Source organism: Microcaecilia unicolor, chromosome 2 (assembly GCF_901765095.1).
Source record: "Microcaecilia unicolor chromosome 2, aMicUni1.1, whole genome shotgun sequence".
Taxonomy (NCBI): Eukaryota; Metazoa; Chordata; class Amphibia; order Gymnophiona; family Siphonopidae; genus Microcaecilia; species Microcaecilia unicolor.
Window position 1 is genome coordinate 85933135 of NC_044032.1, and position 22333 is coordinate 85955467.

The window sequence follows — 22333 nt, forward strand, 5'->3', positions numbered from 1 at the left end:
GTTCTGGGCTGTCGCTTGGCAACTCGCAGCTTCAGCTCCCTCCATAAGTTTTCAATGGGATTAAGGTCTGGTGACTGGCTAGGCCACTCCATGACCCTAATGTGCTTCTTCCTGAGCCACTCCTTTGTTGCCTTGGCTGTATGTTTTGGGTCATTGTCGTGCTGGAAGACCCAGCCACGACCCATTTTTAAGGCCCTGGCGGAGGGAAGGAGGTTGTCACTCAGAATTGTACGGTACATGGCCCCATCCATTCTCCCATTGATGCGGTGAAGTAGTCCTGTGCCCTTAGCAGAGAAACACCCCCAAAACATAACATTTCCACCTCCATGCTTGACAGTGGGGACGGTGTTCTTTGGGTCATAGGCAGCATTTCTCTTCCTCCAAACACGGCGAGTTGAGTTCATGCCAAAGAGCTCAATTTTTGTCTCATCTGACCACAGCACCTTCTCCCAATCACTCTCGGCATCATCCAGGTGTTCACTGGCAAACTTCAGACGGGCCGTCACATGTGCCTTCCGGAGCAGGGGGACCTTGCGGGCACTGCAGGATTGCAATCCGTTATGTCGTAATGTGTTACCAATGGTTTTCGTGGTGACAGTGGTCCCAGCTGCCTTGAGATCATTGACAAGTTCCCCCCTTGTAGTTGTAGGCTGATTTCTAACCTTCCTCATGATCAAGGATACCCCACGAGGTGAGATTTTGCGTGGAGCCCCAGATCTTTGTCGATTGACAGTCATTTTGTACTTCTTCCATTTTCTTACTATGGCACCAACAGTTGTCTCCTTCTCGCCCAGCGTCTTACTGATGGTTTTGTAGCCCATTCCAGCCTTGTACAGGTGTATGATCTTGTCCCTGACATCCTTAGACAGCTCCTTGCTCTTGGCCATTTTGTAGAGGTTAGAGTCTGACTGATTCACTGAGTCTGTGGACAGGTGTCTTTCATACAGGTGACCATTGCCGACAGCTGTCTGTCATGCAGGTAACGAGTTGATTTGGAGCATCTACCTGGTCTGTAGGGGCCAGATCTCTTACTGGTTGGTGGGGGATCAAATACTTATTTCCCTCTGCAGAATGCAAATAAATTCATATACTTTCCACAATGTGATTTTCCGGATTTAATTTGTGATGTGCTATCTCTCACTGTTACCAATAACCTACCCTTCAATTATGGGCTGCTCATGTCTTTGTCAGTGGGCAAACTTACAAAATCAGCAAGGGATCAAATACTTATTTCCACCACTGTATGCATACTGCCTACTTGACAAATGCCCCAACTACATGATGAAAAACCTACCAGACTGGTTCATCGAGTACCTCAACAAACACATCATGTACATGTTTGAATGTGGTTAATTTCCAACAGACAAAGGCGACATAGTACTCACACCTATCCCCAAAAACAATACCAGCAAGATCAGCGACATCACAAATTATAGATCAGTAGTCTCAATACCACTACTGACCAAAATGATGGAAGGTCTAGTAACACAGCAACTAATGGAATACTTGACAAAATTCTCAATTCTTCACAAATCCCAATCATGTTTCAGACCACAACACAGCACTAAAATGGTCATAACCACCCTGATAACAAAATTCAGAAGCATAATATGCCAAGGACAAAACGTATTACTACTACAATTCAACATATCAAGTGCCTTCGACCTAGTAGACTACACCACACTAATGACACTGCTCAACAACATAGAAATCAGTGGTGCAGTGGCAACATGTTTCAATGGCTTCCTAAAGACCAGATCCTACATTGTAAAGATGTCCAACCAAACATCAGCCTCATGGATCTCTGAATTCAGGGTACCACAGGGATCACCAATATCACCAATACTGTTCAATGTAATGATGGCGCCACTCGGAAAAAAACTGGAATCACTATCTTCAAACCTTTCCAAAACAATATCAATATCACAAACATACAGGTCAAAATTTAAAAAAGGATTGGACCTCATGGAAGAACGGGCAACAACTTTCAAACTCAAAATGAACAGAGACAAAACCAAATTCCTAGTACTATCCAGCCCACACAACCCCACATCCTACCAAAAATTCACAATCCACCAACAAACATACCACATCAAAACACAACTTAAAATACTAGGAATCATTCTCGACAAACACCTAACACCGAACAATCAAATAGCAGCAGTAACATCAAAACGCTTCAGAACACTATGGAAACTGAGAAGAATAAGAAACTATTTCCCTAGTCAATCTTTCCAAATACTGGTCCAATCAACAATACTATCGCAACTAGACTACGTAGGGTGCAAGGAAAACACACTAAAATCAGTGCAAACAGTCCAAAACACAGCAGCAAGACTGATTTTCAAGAAATCGAAATATGAAAGAGCAACCCTGCTGCTTGAAACACTACATTGGTTACCAGGCAAGGTAAGAATATTTTTCAAAGTGAGCACCCTAATTTTCAAGATACTATTTGGAATGGCACCCAAATATATGCTTAACATGATTGAACTATCCTCAAGAAATGCCAGCCCAGAAAACAGAAACTACCTACTCCTACATCTACCCAACTGAAAAACACCATCTACAAAACTATCTACACAGCAGGATTTAGCTACCTGGGTTCCAAATGGTGGAATTCGATACCAAAAACCATAAGAAGCATCACAAATCTCCTCCAATTCAGAAAAGAAATGAAAACCTACCTCTTCAGAAATTCTACAGCTAATCATAAAGATATCATTGCCTTCATTTCAAATCTACCTCTTCAAAGACTATATGAATAAATATCACCAAAACTCTAAAATTTAACACAAAAGCTACCACTACCTTTTCCTCTTCAAATCTATCTCTTCAAAAACTCTATGAATAACCATACGAACTATACCCTCTCAACAATGCACAACACTATTACCAAAATGTAAATTGTAAGCCACTTTTAACGAAAACTTGTTTTTGAATAATAGTGGGTAACAAGAATGCATAAATAAATAAATAAATAACTCATATTATTGGTAGCCCATGTTGATGACTTCCCCCCTGATAGTACCTAAAGTGATTTGACATGCACCAACCAACACATAAACATGTGCTAAGTCAATTAGTGCACATTAAAATGCTATAGCACACATTTAGAAATCACTATTATAATTGAATAAAACACCCTGAACAGGAAAAGACTGAGAAAAAGTGAAAATTAACTAAATTATTTTTGCCTGTACTGATAGTAAGGATGCACACATCCTTACTATCTATATACTGTCACTGAAAATTCACAGATGGAGGCTTTTATGTGCTGTGGTGGTCACTACTTTGAATATTGGCCCATTTACCTTTGATTTTCTTGTTGTTTTACCTTGTTTTTCTACTGCATGTAATTAATTTTAGGAGATTACCAATAAAGAGGCATTTATCTATTGATACCTTTGGTGCCCAAGTGTCAGTTTAGTGAAAACTTAGTTCATGAGGTTTTACCTCCCATGTTCCACCACAATCTTTTACTTGGATGCTCTGGTAAATTGTGCACTACACTGGCTGCCAATCAAGGCAAGACTGATCTTCAAAGCGAGCACCATCATCTACAAAATACTGTTTGGTTTGTCTCTTAGAATTGTTAGAGCTATCCCCAAGAAATTCAACCAGAAGCTACCTACTTCTCCACCTACCCAACTGCAGAAATATAACTACAAATCTATCTACATGGCCGGATTTAACTATCTGGGCTCCAAATGGTGGAACTCAATAACAAAGATCACAAGAAGCATCACGAACTATCTTCAATTTAGAAAAGAACTGAAAACATACATCTTTAAAAAAACTTAGCTATCAATGTCCATTTCGATCACTAATCATTAACTATCCCAACGAAAATGAAAACTACAACTGTAAGCCACTACAAGTTTCAACTGAACTATAGTAACATAGTAAATGATGGCAGATAAAGACCTGTACAGTCCATCCGGTCTGACCAACAAGATTAACTCATTTTACATGGTATGCCATATTTTATATGTATACCTGAGTTTGATTTGTCTTTGCCATTTCCAATTTCCTCTGGAGTCTTTCATGAGGAACTTTGTCAAATGCCTATTGAAAATCCAGATCCACAATATCGACCGGCTCACCTTTATCCACATGTTTGTTCACCCCCAAAATGTAAGCCATTACTGTAACTGTTAACCAGAATGTAATCTGTAAGCCACTTTGAACTGAAACTTGTTTTTGGATAACACTGGGATGCAAGAATGCATAAATAAATAAATATTTTTTAATACTAGCTATCTTACATTGTGCCTCTGAGAATATCTCTACATTTTTTTAAGTAATAGGCTCCTAAATATCAAGGTTTCATTTTAATTGATTTACCACATATTATACTTATAACCATAAGAATACAAGCACTGCCATACTGGGACAGATCGCAGATCCATCAAGCCCAGTATCCTTTTTCTTTTATTCAAGGACTATGTACACACTGATAGGGAAATGCTGCTCTGTGTTAGATTTGAGAAATGTATATTTAGTGATAGTCTGAATGATTTGGGGTAGTATGTTATTAGTTTAATCATCAGAGAAGTTTTCATCAAATTTGAAAAGCGTTCAAGTTTAAAATGTGTGAAATGTTTTAGGAGTTTTTTGGGGGGATGTTTAATGTGAGATTTTAACAAATCAGAATAAAGTGTTTGAATTATGTTATAATATATTATGCAAATCACACCTGTTGAAAAATTAGTCCTACTGTATGAATGCTATATTCTTTGTCAGATGCAGTGACCAGGATTGCTCACAATATTTGAGGAAGGAAAGGAAAACACAAGATTATATATCAATGTTCACTGCCAGTCCACATCCAGGAATGGAAAGGTAGATCAAAAGGTTCTCTCAAGGAAATAAGTTTTAAGATGAGCCTTAAACTTGAGTAAAGAAAGCTCGTCTAATATACAGTAGCAAAAAGATCCATATTGTGGGAGCCATAACTGAGAAAGAGATACACCAAGAGGGGCATAATCGAAAGGGGACCCAAGTTTTCCTGAGGACGTCCTCGCAGGACGTCCCGGCGAAGGGGCGGGGAAACCCGTATTATCGAAACAAGATGGGCGTCCATCTTTTGTTTCAATAAAACGGTCGGGGACACCCAAATTGCAAAAGTTAGGTCGACCTTAGAGATGGTCGTCCCTGATTTTCGGCCATAATGGAAACCAAGGACGCCCATCTCAGAAACGACCAAATCCAAGCCATTTGGTTGTGGGAGGAGCCAGCATTTGTAGTGCACTGGTCCCCCTGACATGCCAGGACACCAACCGGGCACCCTAGGGGGCACTGCAGTGGACTTCACAAATTGCCCCCAGGTGCATAGCTCCCTTACCTTGTGTGCTGAGCCCCCCAAAACTCACTCCCCACAACTGTACAACACTACCATAGCCCTAAGGGGTGAAGGGGGGCACCTACATGTGGGTACAGTGGGTTTTGAAGGGCTCACATTTACCACCACAAGTGTAACAGGTGGGGGGGGGATGGGCCTGGGACCACCTGCCTGATTTACACTGCACCCACTAAAACTGCTCCAGGGACCTGCACACTGCTGTGATGGAGCTGGGTACGACATTTGAGGCTGGCATAGAGGCTGGCAAAAAAAAAAAAAATAAAGTTTTTTTTTTTTAGGGTGGGAGGGGGTTGGTGACCACTGGGGGAGTAAGGGGAGGTTATCCCCGATACCCTCCGTTGGTCATCTGATCAGTTTGGGCACCTTTTCACAGCTTGGTCGCAAGAAAAAATGGACCAAGTAAAGTCGGCCAAGTGCTCGTCAGAGACGCCCTTCTTTTTTCCATTATCAGCCGAGGACGCCCATCTCTTAATCACGCCCCAGTCCCGCCTTCGCTATGGTTCCGACATGCCCCCGTGAACTTTGGTTGTCCCTGCAACGGAAAGCAGTTGAGGACGCCCAAAATTGGCTTTCGATTATGCCGATTTGGGCGACCCTCTGAGAAGGATGCCCATCTCCCGATTTGTGTCGAAATATGGGCGCTCTTCTCTTTTGAAAATAAGCCTGCAAGTGTTTTCAAAACAGATTTTGCAGTACATTGGAACAATCACTTGTCTTTGCTCTGAAGAACAGAGAGACCTCACAAGAACATAAAAAATCAAATAGTAAGAGAGAAATTCAGGTTGCTGGGAGTGAAGGGCTTTATAAGCAATAAGAAGAATCTTTAAAAAGTATATCAGAAGATGTTAGGAGCCAATGCTCTGCCCCCCAAAGAGGTGTTACATGATCAAATTTATATTTACCATACAATAGCTTGATAGTTGAATACTCCACCAATTGTAATCTATGAACTTGTGTTGCTGGAAGATCTACGTAGAGAATTACAATATTCTAATTTGATATAACAATAGGCATCCCTTGTGTTTATCCCATGCATTTGTGAATTTGTTCACCATTTTTCACTCCACCACCTCTACCGAAAGGGCATTCCAGGCATCCACTACCTTCTTTGTGAAAGAGTATTTCCTGACTAAGTCTACAACCAGTGGCATACCTAGCATATTTGACACCTGGGGCCGATCATTTTTAACACCCCCCCCCCCCCATCAGTGATTGTGAAGATGTATGTATGTATGTCCCATAGTACTAAGCAAAATATAAAGCTAGCAGATGTAAATTTGAAAAAAAACTAACAAATACCAATCACCACTTTACAAATTAACAAATAGAAATAAAACAAATAAGGAAAATAAGATAATACTGTTTTACTGGACTAATACATTTAGCTTTCAGAGACCAAAACCTTTTTCATTAGGTCAGTACAGTATACTGCTGTTACGGTATCCTGTCCTGACATGAGGAAGAGGGATTAGGTCTCCAAACGTTAGTCAAAATGTAATTATTGATCTGCACCCAGGGTGGTCCATCCCTATCGTCCCGCCCTTGGTATGCCACTGTCTACAACCCTGCAACCTCAATTCATGTGCTTTAGTTCTACTGCCTCAACAAATCTGGAAGAGATCTGTTTGTGTATTAATACCTTTCAAGTACTTAAATGTCTGTATCATATCTCCTTTCTCTCTCTTATTTCCTCTAGCATATACATATTCGGGTCTTCCAGTCGCTTCTCGTACATCTTTTGGTGCAGACCTTGTACCATTTTTGTCACTTCAAGTCTTTTTACATCCTTGGGCAGATACGGCCTCTAAAACTAAACACAATACTCCAAGTGGAGCCTAACCAGCGACTTGTACAGGAGCATCAACACCTCCTTTCTTCTGCTAGTTATGCCTCTTTCTATGCAATCTAGCATTCTTCTGGCCATAGCCACCACCTTGTTATATTGTTTCATTGTCTTGAGATCCTCAGACACTATAACCCCAAGATCCCTTTCTTGATCTGTGCACATCAGTTTCTTGTCCTCTAGTGCATACTGCTCTTTTGGATTTGTACACCCCAAGTGTATCACCTTGCACTTCTTTACATTAAATTTTAACTGCCTATCATTAGACCATTCTAATTTTTGTAGATCTCTTCTCATGTTGCCCACTGTCTCTGTTGCAAATCTTGATGTCATCAAAATGTTTCCTTCTAACCCTTCAGCGACGTCACTCACAAATATGTTGAATAGAATCAGCCTCAAAACTGATCCCTGAGGCACTCCACTACTTACCTTTATATCTTCTAAATAAATTCTTTACCATCACCCTCTGCTGTCTTTCAGTCAACCAGTTTCCAATCCAGTTCACTACTATGGATCCTAACTTTTGCCTGCTGAGTTTATTGATGAGCCTCCTATGAGGAACTATGTCAAAGGCCTTGCTGAAATCCACGTAGACTATATCTAGCACATGTCCATGATCCAATTCTCTGGTCACCCAGTAAAAGAAAATCAAATTCATTTGGCACAATTTTCCTTTGATAGATCCATGTTGCCTGTAACCCATTAAATTCCAAGAAATTCACTATCCTTCCCTTGAGCAGCACCTCAATTACTTTCCATCCACCAGTAAGGCTTAGTGGCCTATAGTTTCCCACATCTTCTCTGTCTCTATTTTTGTGAAAAGGGACCATGTATCCAGTCTTCTCCAATCTTGTGGAACCTTTCCTGACTTCAAGGATTTATTACACAAATTTTTAAGAGGGCTTGCCAGAACCTCTCTGAGCTCCCTCAAGATTCTGGGATGGATCTCTTCAGCCCCATGGCTTTGTCCACTTTAAGTGTTTTCAAGTTGTTCATAAATGCTTTCGTCCACGAATGATGCAATATCTTCTTCATTCTCATATGCACCTTTATCAGTTGATCGAGGTGGTACTCCAGAAGAAAAAAACAGAAGTATTTATTAAGCATATCCACTTTTTCCTCATCACTCTCCACATAGCAGTTCACAGCATTTTTCAGAGTTATATGTTGAGTGATTTGTCAATAATCACTCCAAAAATCTTAATGGTGTGCCAGAATAGTAAAACAACAACTTCAACAGATGAAAGGTCTATATACAAATCTGTATCAGGAATTTTGATAACGGATATCCTGAAAACCTTATCCATTTGCAGCCCTCAAAGAGTATCAGTGTATACTGCATATCATGGGTGTATAGTGTTAAATCAGTACTATACTATAATGAACTGACGATAGCTGTATACGAGTTATAGATAAAGGTAAAACAATATTGTTGTAATATAATAATGTTGTTGTGTTAACAGAGTAGGTTACTGATCTTTTAAGGAGAGTTTGGGGTATAGATATAGTATAGTCTAAAAGTACTCCTGAGGGAGGCAAGAAACTTAGTAGAGCCCTGGTAAGAGAAAAGGGATTGCAGATGTTTCTGGGGGTTCATGGCTTGAAGATGGAGAAAGACAGGGGGCATTAGGTGAGAGGCCTGCTACAATGTGAAATCTAAAGAGTATTGTTGGAAAGATATGTAGAAGCTGGGCAATGAGGTAGGTCAAACTAGCCTGAAAGAATTGCAGTATAACTATAAATAGTATAACCTACTGAAGTGTAGATTGAGTTAAATGTTTAGAGACTAAAAGCAATCAAAATATGTACCTAACTGTTGGAGAAAGAGCCAATTTGAACACATATTCAGTTGATGTAGAGCCATTATTCAAAGAAAGACTCAACATTCTTGGAGAAAAGGGAAGAGATTTACCATCCATCAAACTCTTACTTCAAGTGAAGGTATCAAAGCATCAACTAAAAGGGGTGGGAAATCCTGTCCATAAATAAGCCAAACCTGGTACAGGTAAGCAGGAGATAAGTACTACCTACCCTCAAAGGAATATTAATCAAGACACAATATTCAGTATTAAAGAAATGATAAGTAATCACCTTCTCTTGATACTGCCGTCGTGATGAATCCAAGGACTGGATTAAGGCTGTTGCATGACCAACAAACATGGCGTAACAGGTGGCCCCCACAATCATGCTCAACATGGTTATCCAGAGATCGGTCATGCTGACAGGGGCACGAGCTCCATAGCCAATGCACAGCATATGGCTCATGGCTTTAAAAAGTGCATAAGAGTATTGCTTTCCCCAGGAAACATTCTGTTAAAAAAGAGAGTGAATGAAATTATTAAGCCAGCAAAAATCAAAGGACAAAGTAATTTTGGCCTTTGTAACAGAAACATTGTAAATCACTGATTTTAAGAGAATAACCTAGCAAAATATATCCTTCATGCATCCTTTGTTATACAATGCCTCAGAGAGCCTGCCAAATTCTGCTTAGTACAGTAAAATGAAATAAACTGGTTGTTTTGTTAACCTTTCAGGTACATTTTATTCTGCTGGTACATAAATTTAATTTGTCTGAAGGGAAATTTCCAGTTGTCAGGTTCATACCTCTTGGCTGAACTTACCTGTTTGTCTGTAATGGTTTTGAAAACATCTGAAGATACAAGCTGAATACCTCCACCAACCAGGTAGTTTAGTGGATTTCAATTCAGGGTAAGAGAAGAGAAATACATATGTAGCCCCACTTTAGACAGGTTGTAGAAATAGGAGTTGAGACATGCAAGTCAGTGCATCTCAAGTTTGACAAGTATTTTAGAACATAATCTGCCAACAAAGAGCCAGTTCCAAAATACAGGTGAAATGGTCATTTAGGTACTGGGTCCATAGAGCATTTTAGAAAAATAAATGTATAGCAAATCAACAAGTTCAATGCCAGTTATATTGTGCAATGGCAAAATAACAGGTTATCTTTGCGACTTTGGAAATATAACTGATAACTATCCAAACGCTGTCACAGTGACCAGTTTCTTTTGCCAGTTTGGCATTTGGAGGGGGAAAAACACTAAGAAATTAAGGAGGACACTCCCCCCCTCCCCATTGCTCCAGTGGATTGATGCTCAATATCAGCTGTTTCCCCAAAATCTAAATATGATTAATAGCAGGTTTAACTCCTGATTTTGATTTTTTTTTTTAGGATGGAGACATGTGGAGGGGTATTTTCAAAAGGATGTCCAAGTCAGAATAGAGACATCCAGCTCATAACGTCCAAAATGGAGGTCCATCTCAAATGAATTTTCCAATAGGAAACAGATCAGGATTTCCTGTTTGAAAATAAGTGAGATCGATATCCATGTGAGGAGGACATCTAGCATGAAAGCCATTTAACAAACTGGAAAGTCCAACATATGACCAGCAAAAAATCAGAGACAAGGATGTCTGTCTGGAAGCATTCTTAGAAGAATGGTCACACAGATGTCCTTGCAGAACAGAGAAGTACCTTAGTGATTAGTGCAGTGGGTTTTAGAACAAGAGACCTAAGTTCAAATTCCACTTTAACTCTTACTTTGTAATTGTGAGCCCTCTAGAACAGAAAAATACATACTGTCCCTGAATGTACACCATTTCAATAGTCTTCAGGCTTGCAGGTGGCTTATATATTTAGGTACAGTCTATATTTTTCTGCTTTTGGAGGACTCATAATAAAAAAAAATAAAAGAGTTAAAGTAGGTTTTGAATCTGGGTCCCTTGGTTAACCACTAGGCTACCCCTCACACTTACTTCCTGCTTTCCTAAGAATGTCTATAATACCCGAAGCTGTCATAGAGCCTGGTATCCATTTTTAGTTTCACTTTCATGGGAGAGGGAGGGGTGGAACAGCAACCACTGAAGGATTAAGGTGTCATGCCTTAATCCCTCTAGTGCTCACCTGCTCAATCAGAGCACCTTTTGTATCCTGGGCGTGACTGAAACAGGTCTAACTTAGACAGCATGGATTCAGCATGAGACTTTCTCTTTAATAAAGATAGTATTTATAGTAGTGTAAAAGAGGAAATGCCCCTATTGTCGCCACTATCTTGGACAAGGGGTGTCGCTTAGGTGGAGCTATATTACTTCCTGTGACATCACCAAAAGAGACAGGATTTGGGGCAGAACCATGATGTCACTTTTGGTGACATCATCAAAAGGGATGGGATTTGAGGAAGGGTATAACATCACTCAATGACAACATTAATAGGTGATGCTGGGCAGGAGGGGTGTAGCTTGGGTGGGCAGTGGGCACAGACTGGGCAGAGAATGGGTGGGGCTACGTCAGATCCTCAATTCTAATGGCTGATAACCTGGAATTGGGCATGGTACATGCCAAAATCAATTATGCAAAGTAGCTTTGACAGAGCCAGGTTCAAAATGAAAGTTATTTGACAGATTGATCCCTAACAGTAGTATTACAAGGCTGCAACTAGGGATAATAGATACTATTTTTAGCTGGTAGATATGTAAAGTTTTAATTATACACTTTGAACACACACATATGACATCAGACCCGTGATTCCTTTTCAGAGTTTTATTTAGACACACTTTTTTGTAGGAAACACATCCCTGAGGTTACAAAACAGGCCTTCAAAAGGTCTACACATACAACACTTTCTTTGTTTTTATTTTTCACAAACCATTTCATCATTGTTCATATGGTCCTCAGAATACAATTTTAAAATATTTTCAGAAGACACATCTTTACAGCGATGGTGTAAGGAAAACTGGTAACAGCAGGTGGTCGATAAAGGATGTTGTAATTGTCTAATGTGGAACACGATAGTTTCACAGTGCTTCTGTAAAAAGTCCATAATACTGCTAGGAAACAATAAGCTATCGAAGGATGTCCGTAAGAATTAAAAAAAACTCACCGACACTATTCTGACTCAGATGGTTAACCAGTACTTGCCGGGTAGATTACCACTAAAGCTGATGGTCTTCTCAGTACTCATGTACCATGCATCCAATCGCTGAGTTTAAGCACTGCTGAAGACCATCATCAAGTATGCCATAGATCACATGGGGTTGAAGGTGTTTAAAATACCCTTAGGAGCTCACATTACCAACCAGGAAAACCTCTTTCTGAGACAGTTGCCCAAACTCATTATCCTGTGGTTTGTGGACAATGACACTTTCAATGGGTTCTATGCTAAAAACTCTTTAATTTTAAACATAATGATATCAACTTTTCTTTTGTGTACATGGATAGTGAACAAGTACTGGGAAAAACTCTTCAACCAGACTTTAAACACAGTCGTTATGTAAGAGATTACATTCAGCTGGTACAAGCAACTGGTAAGCATATGCAAGATCGCATGTTGATTATCAACTGTATGGAGTTTTACAGAGGTTACACCTTGTAGGCTTTCAACCTGTTACTCAAATAGGAATGCACAGTTTACTACTTCCTGATCAAAACCAGTAATCTGCATACCCAAATCTGGTTTGTGAATGCTTTACTCTGTACCGTAAACATGATCATCTATGGGGTGTTCGACAACATAACAGAAATTAACCAGTGAAGGAACATTCTATTTGACTACAACTAAAAAATAAATACCATACAGATCTATTATTTGTTGAAGGAGGACCCGTTTGCCACAGAATCATTTTTTTTAGACAAAAAATGTTCTATACAATATAGATAATGCTCAAATTTCTGTGGTGCAAGAATTTGGTAAAAGCTTTTTTTTTTAGTTCATCATTTTTACAAGCAGACTTCACAAAATCTACTATAATAAAACTCACCCTCAACGTTCTGAGGACACTGATGTCAGTGAAGCCAAGCTCTGACTTCCTTCAAAAAGGTTCGAAGGTTCGTGGTGGTGAGGCCACCAAAATCGCTCCGGGCCCCGCCCTTGAGGGCGGAGCAATGGCACAACAACGAAGGGGTTGGCAGGGAGGGAGGCAGGGAGGAGGGGGGTGGGAAATCGCTCCGGGCCCCGCCCTCGAGCGCGGAACAATGGCAGAACAACGAAAGGGTTGGCAGGGAGGGAGGCAGGGAGGCGGGGGTGGGGGTGGGAAATCGCTCCGGGCCCCGCCCTCGCGTCAAACGTCATGACGTTGGGGGCGGAGCAATGCCAGAACAACGAAGGGGTTGGCCAGGGAGGGAGGGAGGTGGGTGTTGGCGACGAAAACCTTGCTAGCACCCGTTTCATTTGCTCTGAAATGGGCTTCTTTTACTAGAAAGAACATAAAAATAGTCATACAAGGTCAGAACAATGGTCCATCTAGCCCAGGATCCTGCTTGCAACAGTGGTCAATCCACGTCACAAGAACCTGACAGAATCCCAAATGTTTCATGCTACTGATCCCAGGGACAAACAGTGACTTTCCCTATGTCTATCTCAATAGTAGACTATGAACCTTTCCTCCAGGAACTTGTCTAAACCTTTTTTTTTAAATCCAGGTACACTAACTGCTGATACCACATCCTCTGGGAATGAGTTCCAGAGCTTATCTATTCGTTGAGTGCAAAAAAATATTTCCTCCTATTCATTTTAAAAGTAATACCCTGATCAAGATGGCGACCAAGCAGGATGGATGACTAAGACGCTCTTGATAATTCTCCATAATCTACCTTTTCTTCGATGAAAAATGCCGAAAAGGAAGGGCAAGCCGAAGGGACCACTCCTCCAGAAGCAGGGCACTTCCTTGCCGGGACAGCAGTCTTTGCCTGCATCTTGGGTTTCTACCCCGAACGCGGATGTTTCCATTAGCGGGGCTGGGAAGAGCCCCGCTCTGGAGAGCGATTTCTCGCTCAGCCCGCTGGGATTGTTGACCCCGATGCCATCGCGTGTACCCGGAAGCGCTGTGCCGATCGCGGACAGAAGCGCAGATTCGAAGGAGTGGCGCGCTCCGGTAGCAGTAGCGATGCCCGATGTAAGCTTGGGGCTGGCAAAAGGAGCCCAGCGAATGACCGGAATATCGTCGGGGGAAATCCTAGAGGACTCGCCGATAACAACTACACAAGAAGAAGTAACTTCTTGTGTTCTGGTGATGCAGCCTCTGATTAAACCCCAGGAGGTATCGCTGGAGACGATTTGGACGGCCCTGGAATCACTTCACAAGGTCTGTACCTCATTTATTACCGTCTCCTTGAATAATTCTGCACAGATAAATTCACTAAAATCTCAGACTGAGGGGTTATTGAAAAAACAAACTGACTTGGAAGGACAAATGGGGAAAATATCTCAACAACAAGCATTAATTTCAGGGGATCGAATTCTAACTCATAGGAAGCTTGAGAACCTTGAAAACTTGTCAAGAAACCTGAATTTAAGACTATTAAATTTTCCAAGATCCAAATTTGTCACTCCTAAGGATATGTTTGTGAAGTTTTTAAAAGAGGTATACAAATATACTGATCAGTCATTACCCCCACTTCAAAAAATTTATTACCTGGAAATGAAGACCACCCCAAAACAAGATACTCTTAAACAGATTAATCCATCTGAAATCTTGGACTTAACAAACTTTCTAGAGCAGTCGATGGATAATACAAAGACTAGAGCAACCTTAATTGTTACTTTTGTCTTTCTGCAAGATAAAGAATCTTTAATGAGACTTTATTTTAAAGATATTCATCCAGATTTCAAAGGAAGTAAAGTCTCTATATTCCCAGACATTGCATGATGGACACAACAAAGAAGAAAAAAATTTTTGGACATGAGACAAGAGTCCCTCAATATAGGGGCGGTCTTCCAGCTATGATTCCCATGCAAATGTATGCTGATATTCAAGGAGAAAAAATATATATTCTTCGAACCTGACCAATTGCGGTCCTTCCTTGATATGAAGAGGAACCAGGTTCCACTCCAAACCTTGAGTCCTGAAAAAATTTAAAATTTAGAAACTAATGCTTGTTTTTCTTTAATTACTTTGGCTATGCCAACTTCCTTTGGTTTTTCAATCCACCTTGATTTCCTTATACCATTCTAGTGGACTATAAAATCCATTTTCAATATAAGATTGATGTATAGATTATTTCCTTTTAATTCTGTTGTTTGAATTGGATGTATCTATTCAAAGAGGTTTATCTTTGTTTAATTTGAAATTAATAAAGAAATGTTAATAATAAAAGTAATACCCTGCAACTTCCTTGAGTGTCCCCATGTCTTTCTACTTTTTGAAAGAGTAAAAAATCAATTTACATTTATCTGTTGTACACCACAAAGAGGGGCATAATTGAAAGGGACGTCCAAGTTTTCATGAGGACGTCCTCGCAAAACATCCCCAACCAGGGGCGGGGAAACCCGTAATTTCAAAACAAGATGGACGTCCATCTTTTGTTTCGATAATATGGTCAGGGACGTCCAAATCCTTAAATTTGGTTATCCCTAGATTTGGTCATCCCTAGACTTGGTCATTTCTGATTTTCGGCGATAATGGAAACCAAGGACGTCCATGTCAGAAACGACCAAATGCAAGCCATTTGGTCATGGGAGGAGCCAGCATTCGTAGTGCACTGGTCCCCCTGACATGCCAGGACACCAACTGAGCACCCTAGGGGGCACTGCAGTGGATTTCATAAATTGCTCCCAGGTACATAGCTCCCTTACCTTCTGTGCTGAGCCCCCTAACCCCCCCCAAACCACACTATCCACAACTGTACACTACTACCATAGCCCTTACGGGTGAAGGGGGGCACCTAGATGTGGGTATAGTGGATTTGTGGTGGGTTTTGGAGGGCTCGCTGTTTCCTCCACAAACATAACAGGTAGAGGGGGGATGGGGATGGGTCTGCCTGCCTGAAATGCACCCACTAAAACTGCTCCAGAGACCTGCATACTGCTGTGATGCAGCTGAGTATGACATCTGAGGCTGGCATAGAGGCTGGCACAAAATATTTTTAAAGATGTTTTTTTAAGGGTGGGAGGGGGTTAGTGACCACTGGGGGAGTAACGGGAGGTCATCCTCGATTCCCTCTGGTGGTCATCTGGTCAGTTCGGGCACCTTTTATGGCTTGGTTGTAAGAAAAACATGATCAGGTAAAGTCGTCCAAGTGTTCGTCAGGGACGTCCTTGTTTTTTCCATTATGGGTCAAGGACATCCAAATGTTAGGCATGCCCAAGTCCCGCCTTTGCTAAGCCTCCGACACGCCCCCATGAACTTTGGCCGTCCCTGCGACGGAAAGCAGCTGGGGACGTCCAAAATCAGCTTTCGATTATACCGATTTGGACGACCCTGTGAGAAGGACATCTTTCTGATTTGTGTCAAAAGATGGTCGTCCTTCTCTTTCGAAAATGAGCCCATAAGTATTTTGTAGACCTCTATCATTTCTCTCCTCAAACATCTCTTTTCCAAAATGAAGAGTCCTAATCTCTTCAGCCTTTGCTCATATGAGAGGCGTTCCATACCCTTAATTATTTTGGTCGCCCTTCTTTGAACCTTTTGTAATTTTGCTAAATCTTTTGTAAGACATGGCGCCCAGAATTGCATACAATACTCAAGGTGAGGTTGCACCATGGAGTGATATAGAGGCATTATAATATTCTTTGCCTTATTTTCTCTCCCTTTCCTAAAAATTCCTAGTAGCCTGTTTCCTTTTTTTCCACCACCACACACTAGGCAGAAAATTTCAGTGTATTGTCTATGATGACACCTAGATCTTTTTCTTGGGTGCTGATTTCTTTGGTGGATCTTAGCATCAAATATTCTAATAACTCTGAATAGTTTTGTACATCTGCAAATTTAATCGCCTCACCCATTCCCATTTCCAGATTGTTAATAAATATGTTAAATAGCACTGATCCCAGTATAGATCCTTGGGGCACTTCACTATTCACCGTCCTCCATTGAGAGAATTGGCCATTTAACCCTACTTTCTATTTTGTATCCGTCAAGCAATTCTTAATCTGGAAACAACTGATTATTGTTGAACGATACCAGTAGTGAATCCATAAAATGTATAAACAGGTACCAGTTTTAAAGTTGTTTATACATAGGCTGCCAACATTTGTAACACTATACACCTTGATCGGGATTCACACTGAACGTATGATTAGATGTTCTATCAATTTTTTTTATGAAGAAGCTTTTACCACTGTTAGAAGGTCCTGCTATGATGCATGAGAAGGGGTGGACCAAGCATGTGTCAAGCTCTTCAGTATCCATAACCATCTGCACCAATTCTAGCACACGTATGTAAAAAGAAAATATTTTATTTATTAAAAGTTCTCACCTCCTTTACCATCTTGTACATTTATTTATTTACACATTTCTAGGCCACCTATTAGGCAGATTACAATAAAAACCAAATGCAAGACAATTAAAAAAACGGAAGCAGTTTAAGGGCTGTGAAAAAGAAAAAGGAATTCCAGTGCATGCATTCAGCGCCTGCTAGGATGGATGTACTGTATGGGGAAGGTGGGATATATTCCTGCAAAAATCTGCTTGTGAACTCTGGTTCAACATAGCACAGTGTGTGACTTGCACAGTTCACAGCACTTTCATTCTTCATTAAAGTATAAAATGCATTATTTCCTTTCAAGTTAAGTTATGTGCAGAGGTTAAAAACAGAATAGTTCAGTGGTATGGTTGTAAAATAAGGTGAATAACTTTGTGTTGGGATCCTATAAATAGAAGACATATCGCGTTTAAATCATCAATGTCATACATGCCTTGAAACAGCTTACAATAGCAAAAATCTGGCCACAGTCGGTGTGACTGACTTTTCCTGCACATTTGTCTTCACATGCAGTTTAAAATCTTAAACTAAGTGTTTGTTCTATCACTTTTCTTTGGATCTAATATTCCTATGAAGTTTTTAACAAGAAAAGAATTGAGTTAAGGGTTTTTTATGCAGATGAAGAAAGTGGACCCAGATGTTTTCCTCCTTATCCCAGGAATTATAATATTGGGTGGAGGCGGGGCACAGAGGCATTTTCCCTTTTTCATCAAGAGGATCTTGCACTTCATATGAATTTAGTATCTTTTGAAGCACTTTGCAGTTTATAATAAGAGAGACTATTTTGTTGTGTTGTTGAGTTACTCTCTTTTCCTCTTACTCATTAACTGTGTGTTGGTGTCATCAGGAAATCTGTGGGTCTGTGTGTACAACAATGTTACCTTGCTGGCATGCTGCACAGGGGGGAGAAGGAAAAAGAGAAGGGGAGAGGAGGAAAAAGAGAAGGGGAGAGGAACTGATTGTAAAACCAGTAGGTTTGTTTAAAAAATCAATACCAACCATTCACACTTGCTTTTTTGCTCATGTGCAATTTAAAGCTTAAATGTAATTTTGTTTTCTTCCTGCATTGGTCAAATTTCTCAGGAATAGGGGAAGGGTGGCTGGGAAACAGTGTGTGTGTGTAGCTGCTAAGATGTGGGAGATTGGGGAGTGGAACTGCATGCATGAACACTGTTCATCTCTGAATTGATTCAGGAAAAGAGTTCTCAAATAGCAGGAGGGCTGTGATATCTTAAAAGCAGACAGATTGGTATTGGCCCACTGTAAATAAGCACACATTAGGGCTTAAATGTGAGTGAGGGATGGAAGGGGTTTGTTTTTTTATATCTTAGAGCTGTGGTTTAAAATGCACGGCATGAAAGATGTTTTGAAACATTTTTTTTAAAGAAGAAGGTAGTCAGAACACTAAAACAAGCCTTTTTTCATTCCTGAGAAACAAAAGTTTAAAGGTTGTGAAAAATAAAAGGAATTACAGTGCACATACTCACTTCCTACTGGGCCTGTTCAAACTGCACACATTTCACTGAGGCTGTAGGTGGTGCTGTCTGGTGAGTGACATCATATCCCATCATGTGATCCATCCAAGATGGTGGCAAGTAGTATAAAAAGAGTAGTTACTTACCTGTAGCAGGTGTTCTCCTAGGACAGCAGGCTGCATATTCTCACATGTGGGTGACGTCACGTCGGCCCGGAGGATTTTCTATTAAAATCTAAAAGTCTCTTCAACTGTGCCTTGTCGCGCGGGTGATCACACTGCGCATGCGTGCGCACGACTTCCCGCCCGCCGCGCGGACACGTTCCTCAGTTGAATCCAACAGACAAGAGGAATACAACTCCTAAGGGGAGGAGGGAGGGTTGTGAGAATATGCAGCCTGCTGTCCTCGAAGAACACCTGCTACAGGTAAGTAACTACTCTTTCTCCGAGGACAAGCAGGCTGATATTCTCACAAACCTCTTCCATTTAAAAGAGTAACACCTCTTTGTGGAATCTTTCCTGGAAGCAAGCAAGATTCGGGAGACACTCTCAGAAAGACCCGAGGAGGTGAAATCTACACTCTCAACATCCAGGCCGTGAGGGCCAGAGACTGGAGGCTGGGATGTAGAAGTGCCCCCTCGTTCTGAGTAATGAGGGTTGGAAAACATTCCAATCTCCACGGATCTTCGGAGGACAACTCCAGAAGAAGGGGGAACCATATCTGACGCGGCCAGAAGGGAGCAATCAGAATCATGGTTCCACGATCTTGCTTGAGTTTCAGCAAAGTCTTCCCCACCAGAGGAATGGGAGGATACGCATAGAGAAGGCCTGTCCCCCAATGAAGGAGGAAGGCATCCGATGCTAGTCTGCCGTGGGCCTGAAGTCTGGAACAGAACTGAGGGACCTTGTCATTGGTCTGAGTGGCAAAAAGATCTATCAAGGGGGTGCCCCACACTCGAAAGATCTTTTTGGCAATAGTCATGTTCAATGACCACTCGTGAGGCTGCATTATCCTGCTCAATCTGTGGGCCAGACTGTTGCTTACGCTGGCTAGATAAGTGGCTTGGAGACACATTCCGTGTTGACGAGCCCAAAGCCACATCTGAACGGCCTCCTGACACAGAGGGCGAGATCCGGTACCCCCTTGCTTGTTTGTGTAATACATTGCAACCTGATTGTCTGTTTGAATCAGAATAATTTGGTTGGATAGCCGATCTCTGAAAGCCTTTAGAGCATTCCAGATCACTCGCAACTCCAGGAGGTTGATCTGAAGATGCTTCTCCTGAAGGGACCAAGCTCCTTGAGTGTGAAGCCCAACTACATGCGCTCCCCACCCTAAGAGGGATGCATCTGTCGTCAGCACTTTTTGTGGCTGAGGAATTTGGAATGGGCGCCCCAAGACCAGATTGGATCGAATTGTCTACCACTGAAGGGAATTCTGAAAGTCGGTGGCAACTGGATCACATCCTCTAGATTCCCTGCAGCTTGATACCACTGGGAAGCTAAGGTCCACTGAGCAGATCTCATTTGTAAGCATGCCATGGGAGTCACGTGAACCATGGAAGCCATGTGCCCCAGAAGTTTCAACATCTGCCGAGCTGTGATCTGTTGAGATGCTTGAATCCTGGAGGCAAGAGAACGGAGGTTGTCCACCCTTGCCTCGGGAAGATAGGCACAAGCTGTCTTTGTGCACAACAGAGCTCCTATGAATTCCAATTTCTGGAGTGGAATGAGATAACCGGATAATTGATTACAAAGCCCAGTAGCTCTAACACCTGAATAGTCATCCGCATGGACTGCAAAGCTCCTTCCTGGGAGGTGCTCTTCACCAATCAATCATCCAGATAAGGGAACACATGCACTCCCAGCCTGCGTAGCGATGCTGCAACAACTGCCAGGCACTTGGTAAAAACCCTGGGTGCAGACGCCAAGCCAAAAGGCAACACACAGTACTGAAAATGCTGTGCTCCCAGCCGAAACCGTAGATACTTCCTGTGAGCTGGAAGAATTGAAATGTGAGTATAAGCATCCTTTAAGTCCAGTGAGCATAGCCAATCGTTTTCCTGAATCATGGGAAGAAGGGTGCCCAAGGAAAGCATCCTGAACTTTTCTCGAACTAGATATTTGTTCAGGCCCCTTAGGTCTAGGATGGGACGCATCCCCCCTGTTTTCTTTTTCACAAGAAAGTACCTGGAATAGAATCCTAGCCCTTCTTGCCCTGGTGGAACGGGCTCGACTGCATTGGCGCTGAGAAGAGCGGAGAGTTCCTCTGCAAGTACCTGCTTGTGTTGGGAGCTGAAGGACTGAGCTCCTGGTGGGCAATTTGGAGGTTTGGATTCTAGATTGAGGGTGTATCCTAACCGGACTATTTGGAGAACTCACTTGTCGGAGGTTATCAGAGGCCACCTTTGGTGAAAAAATGTTAACCTCCCTCCGACAGGAAGATCGTCCGGTACGGACACAATGATTTTGGCTATGCTGTGCTGGAGCCAGTCAAAAACCCGTCCCTGGTTTTTGCTAGGGAGCTGCAGGGGCCTGCTTCGGCGCACGCTGTTGACGATAACGAGCGTGCTGGGGCAGAGCCTGAACCGGCTGTCAAGAAGCAGAAGTGTACTTATAGCCCCTAGAGGCATAAGGGGCTCTTCTCTTCCCTTTAAAAAACTTCCTGGAAGAGGAAGCGGATGCAGAAGGCGCCTGGCGGGAGAGAGAGAGTCCATAGCGTTATCACGCTGATAGAGATTATCAATTAACTCTTCGACCTTCTCACCAAAAAGATGATCCCCCCGGCAAGGGATATCTGCAATTTTCTGCTGAGTTCTCTCTTCTAGGTTAGAGGCACGCAGCCATGAGAGTCTGCGCATCACTATACCCATAGCAGAAAATCTAGATGTCACATCGCAAGTGTCATAAATGCCCCTGGACAGGAACTTGCGACACGCCTTCTGCTGCCTGACCACTTGGCAAAAGGGTTCGGCCTGCTCCGGTGGGAGTGCATCAACCAAACTCTCAAGCTGCCGCACACAGTTCCGCAAATGAATGCTCGTAAAGAGCTGGTAGGACTGGATTTTGGAGGCGAGCATGCCAGCCTGATACGCCTTCCTCCCAAAAGAGTCTAAGGTTCTATGCTCCCGCCCCGGGGGCACCGAGGCAAAGTTCCTAGAACTCTTAGCTCTTCTGAGAACGGAATTCACCACTGCAGAATCATGAGGCAACTAAGGCCGGATGAAACTGGGTTCCCCGTGGATCCGATACTGGGATTCAGCCTTCTTGGGCATAGTTGGACAAGAAAGAGGCTTCTCCCAGTTCCTCATCAGCACTTCCCTGAGTGTATCATGAAAAGGAGCTGTGGTAGAAGACTTAGGTGGAGATGGATAATCCAGGATCTCGAGCATCTTGGCCCTGGGCTCATCCACAGTCTCCACAGGGAAGGGAATG

The 22333-nt window shown here is 42.1% G+C and overlaps 1 protein-coding gene across 1 annotated transcript in view; it reads right to left on the reverse strand.

Moving 5' to 3' along the window:
* The window catches only part of HCN1 (hyperpolarization activated cyclic nucleotide gated potassium channel 1), a 702491-nt gene that overhangs the window by 248167 nt on the left and 431991 nt on the right, over positions 1–22333 (reverse strand). The window contains exon 4 of the mRNA XM_030193113.1: positions 9300–9518. Within this exon, the coding sequence (XP_030048973.1) occupies positions 9300–9518 (219 nt within the window). The remainder of the gene's footprint in view (positions 1–9299; positions 9519–22333) is intronic.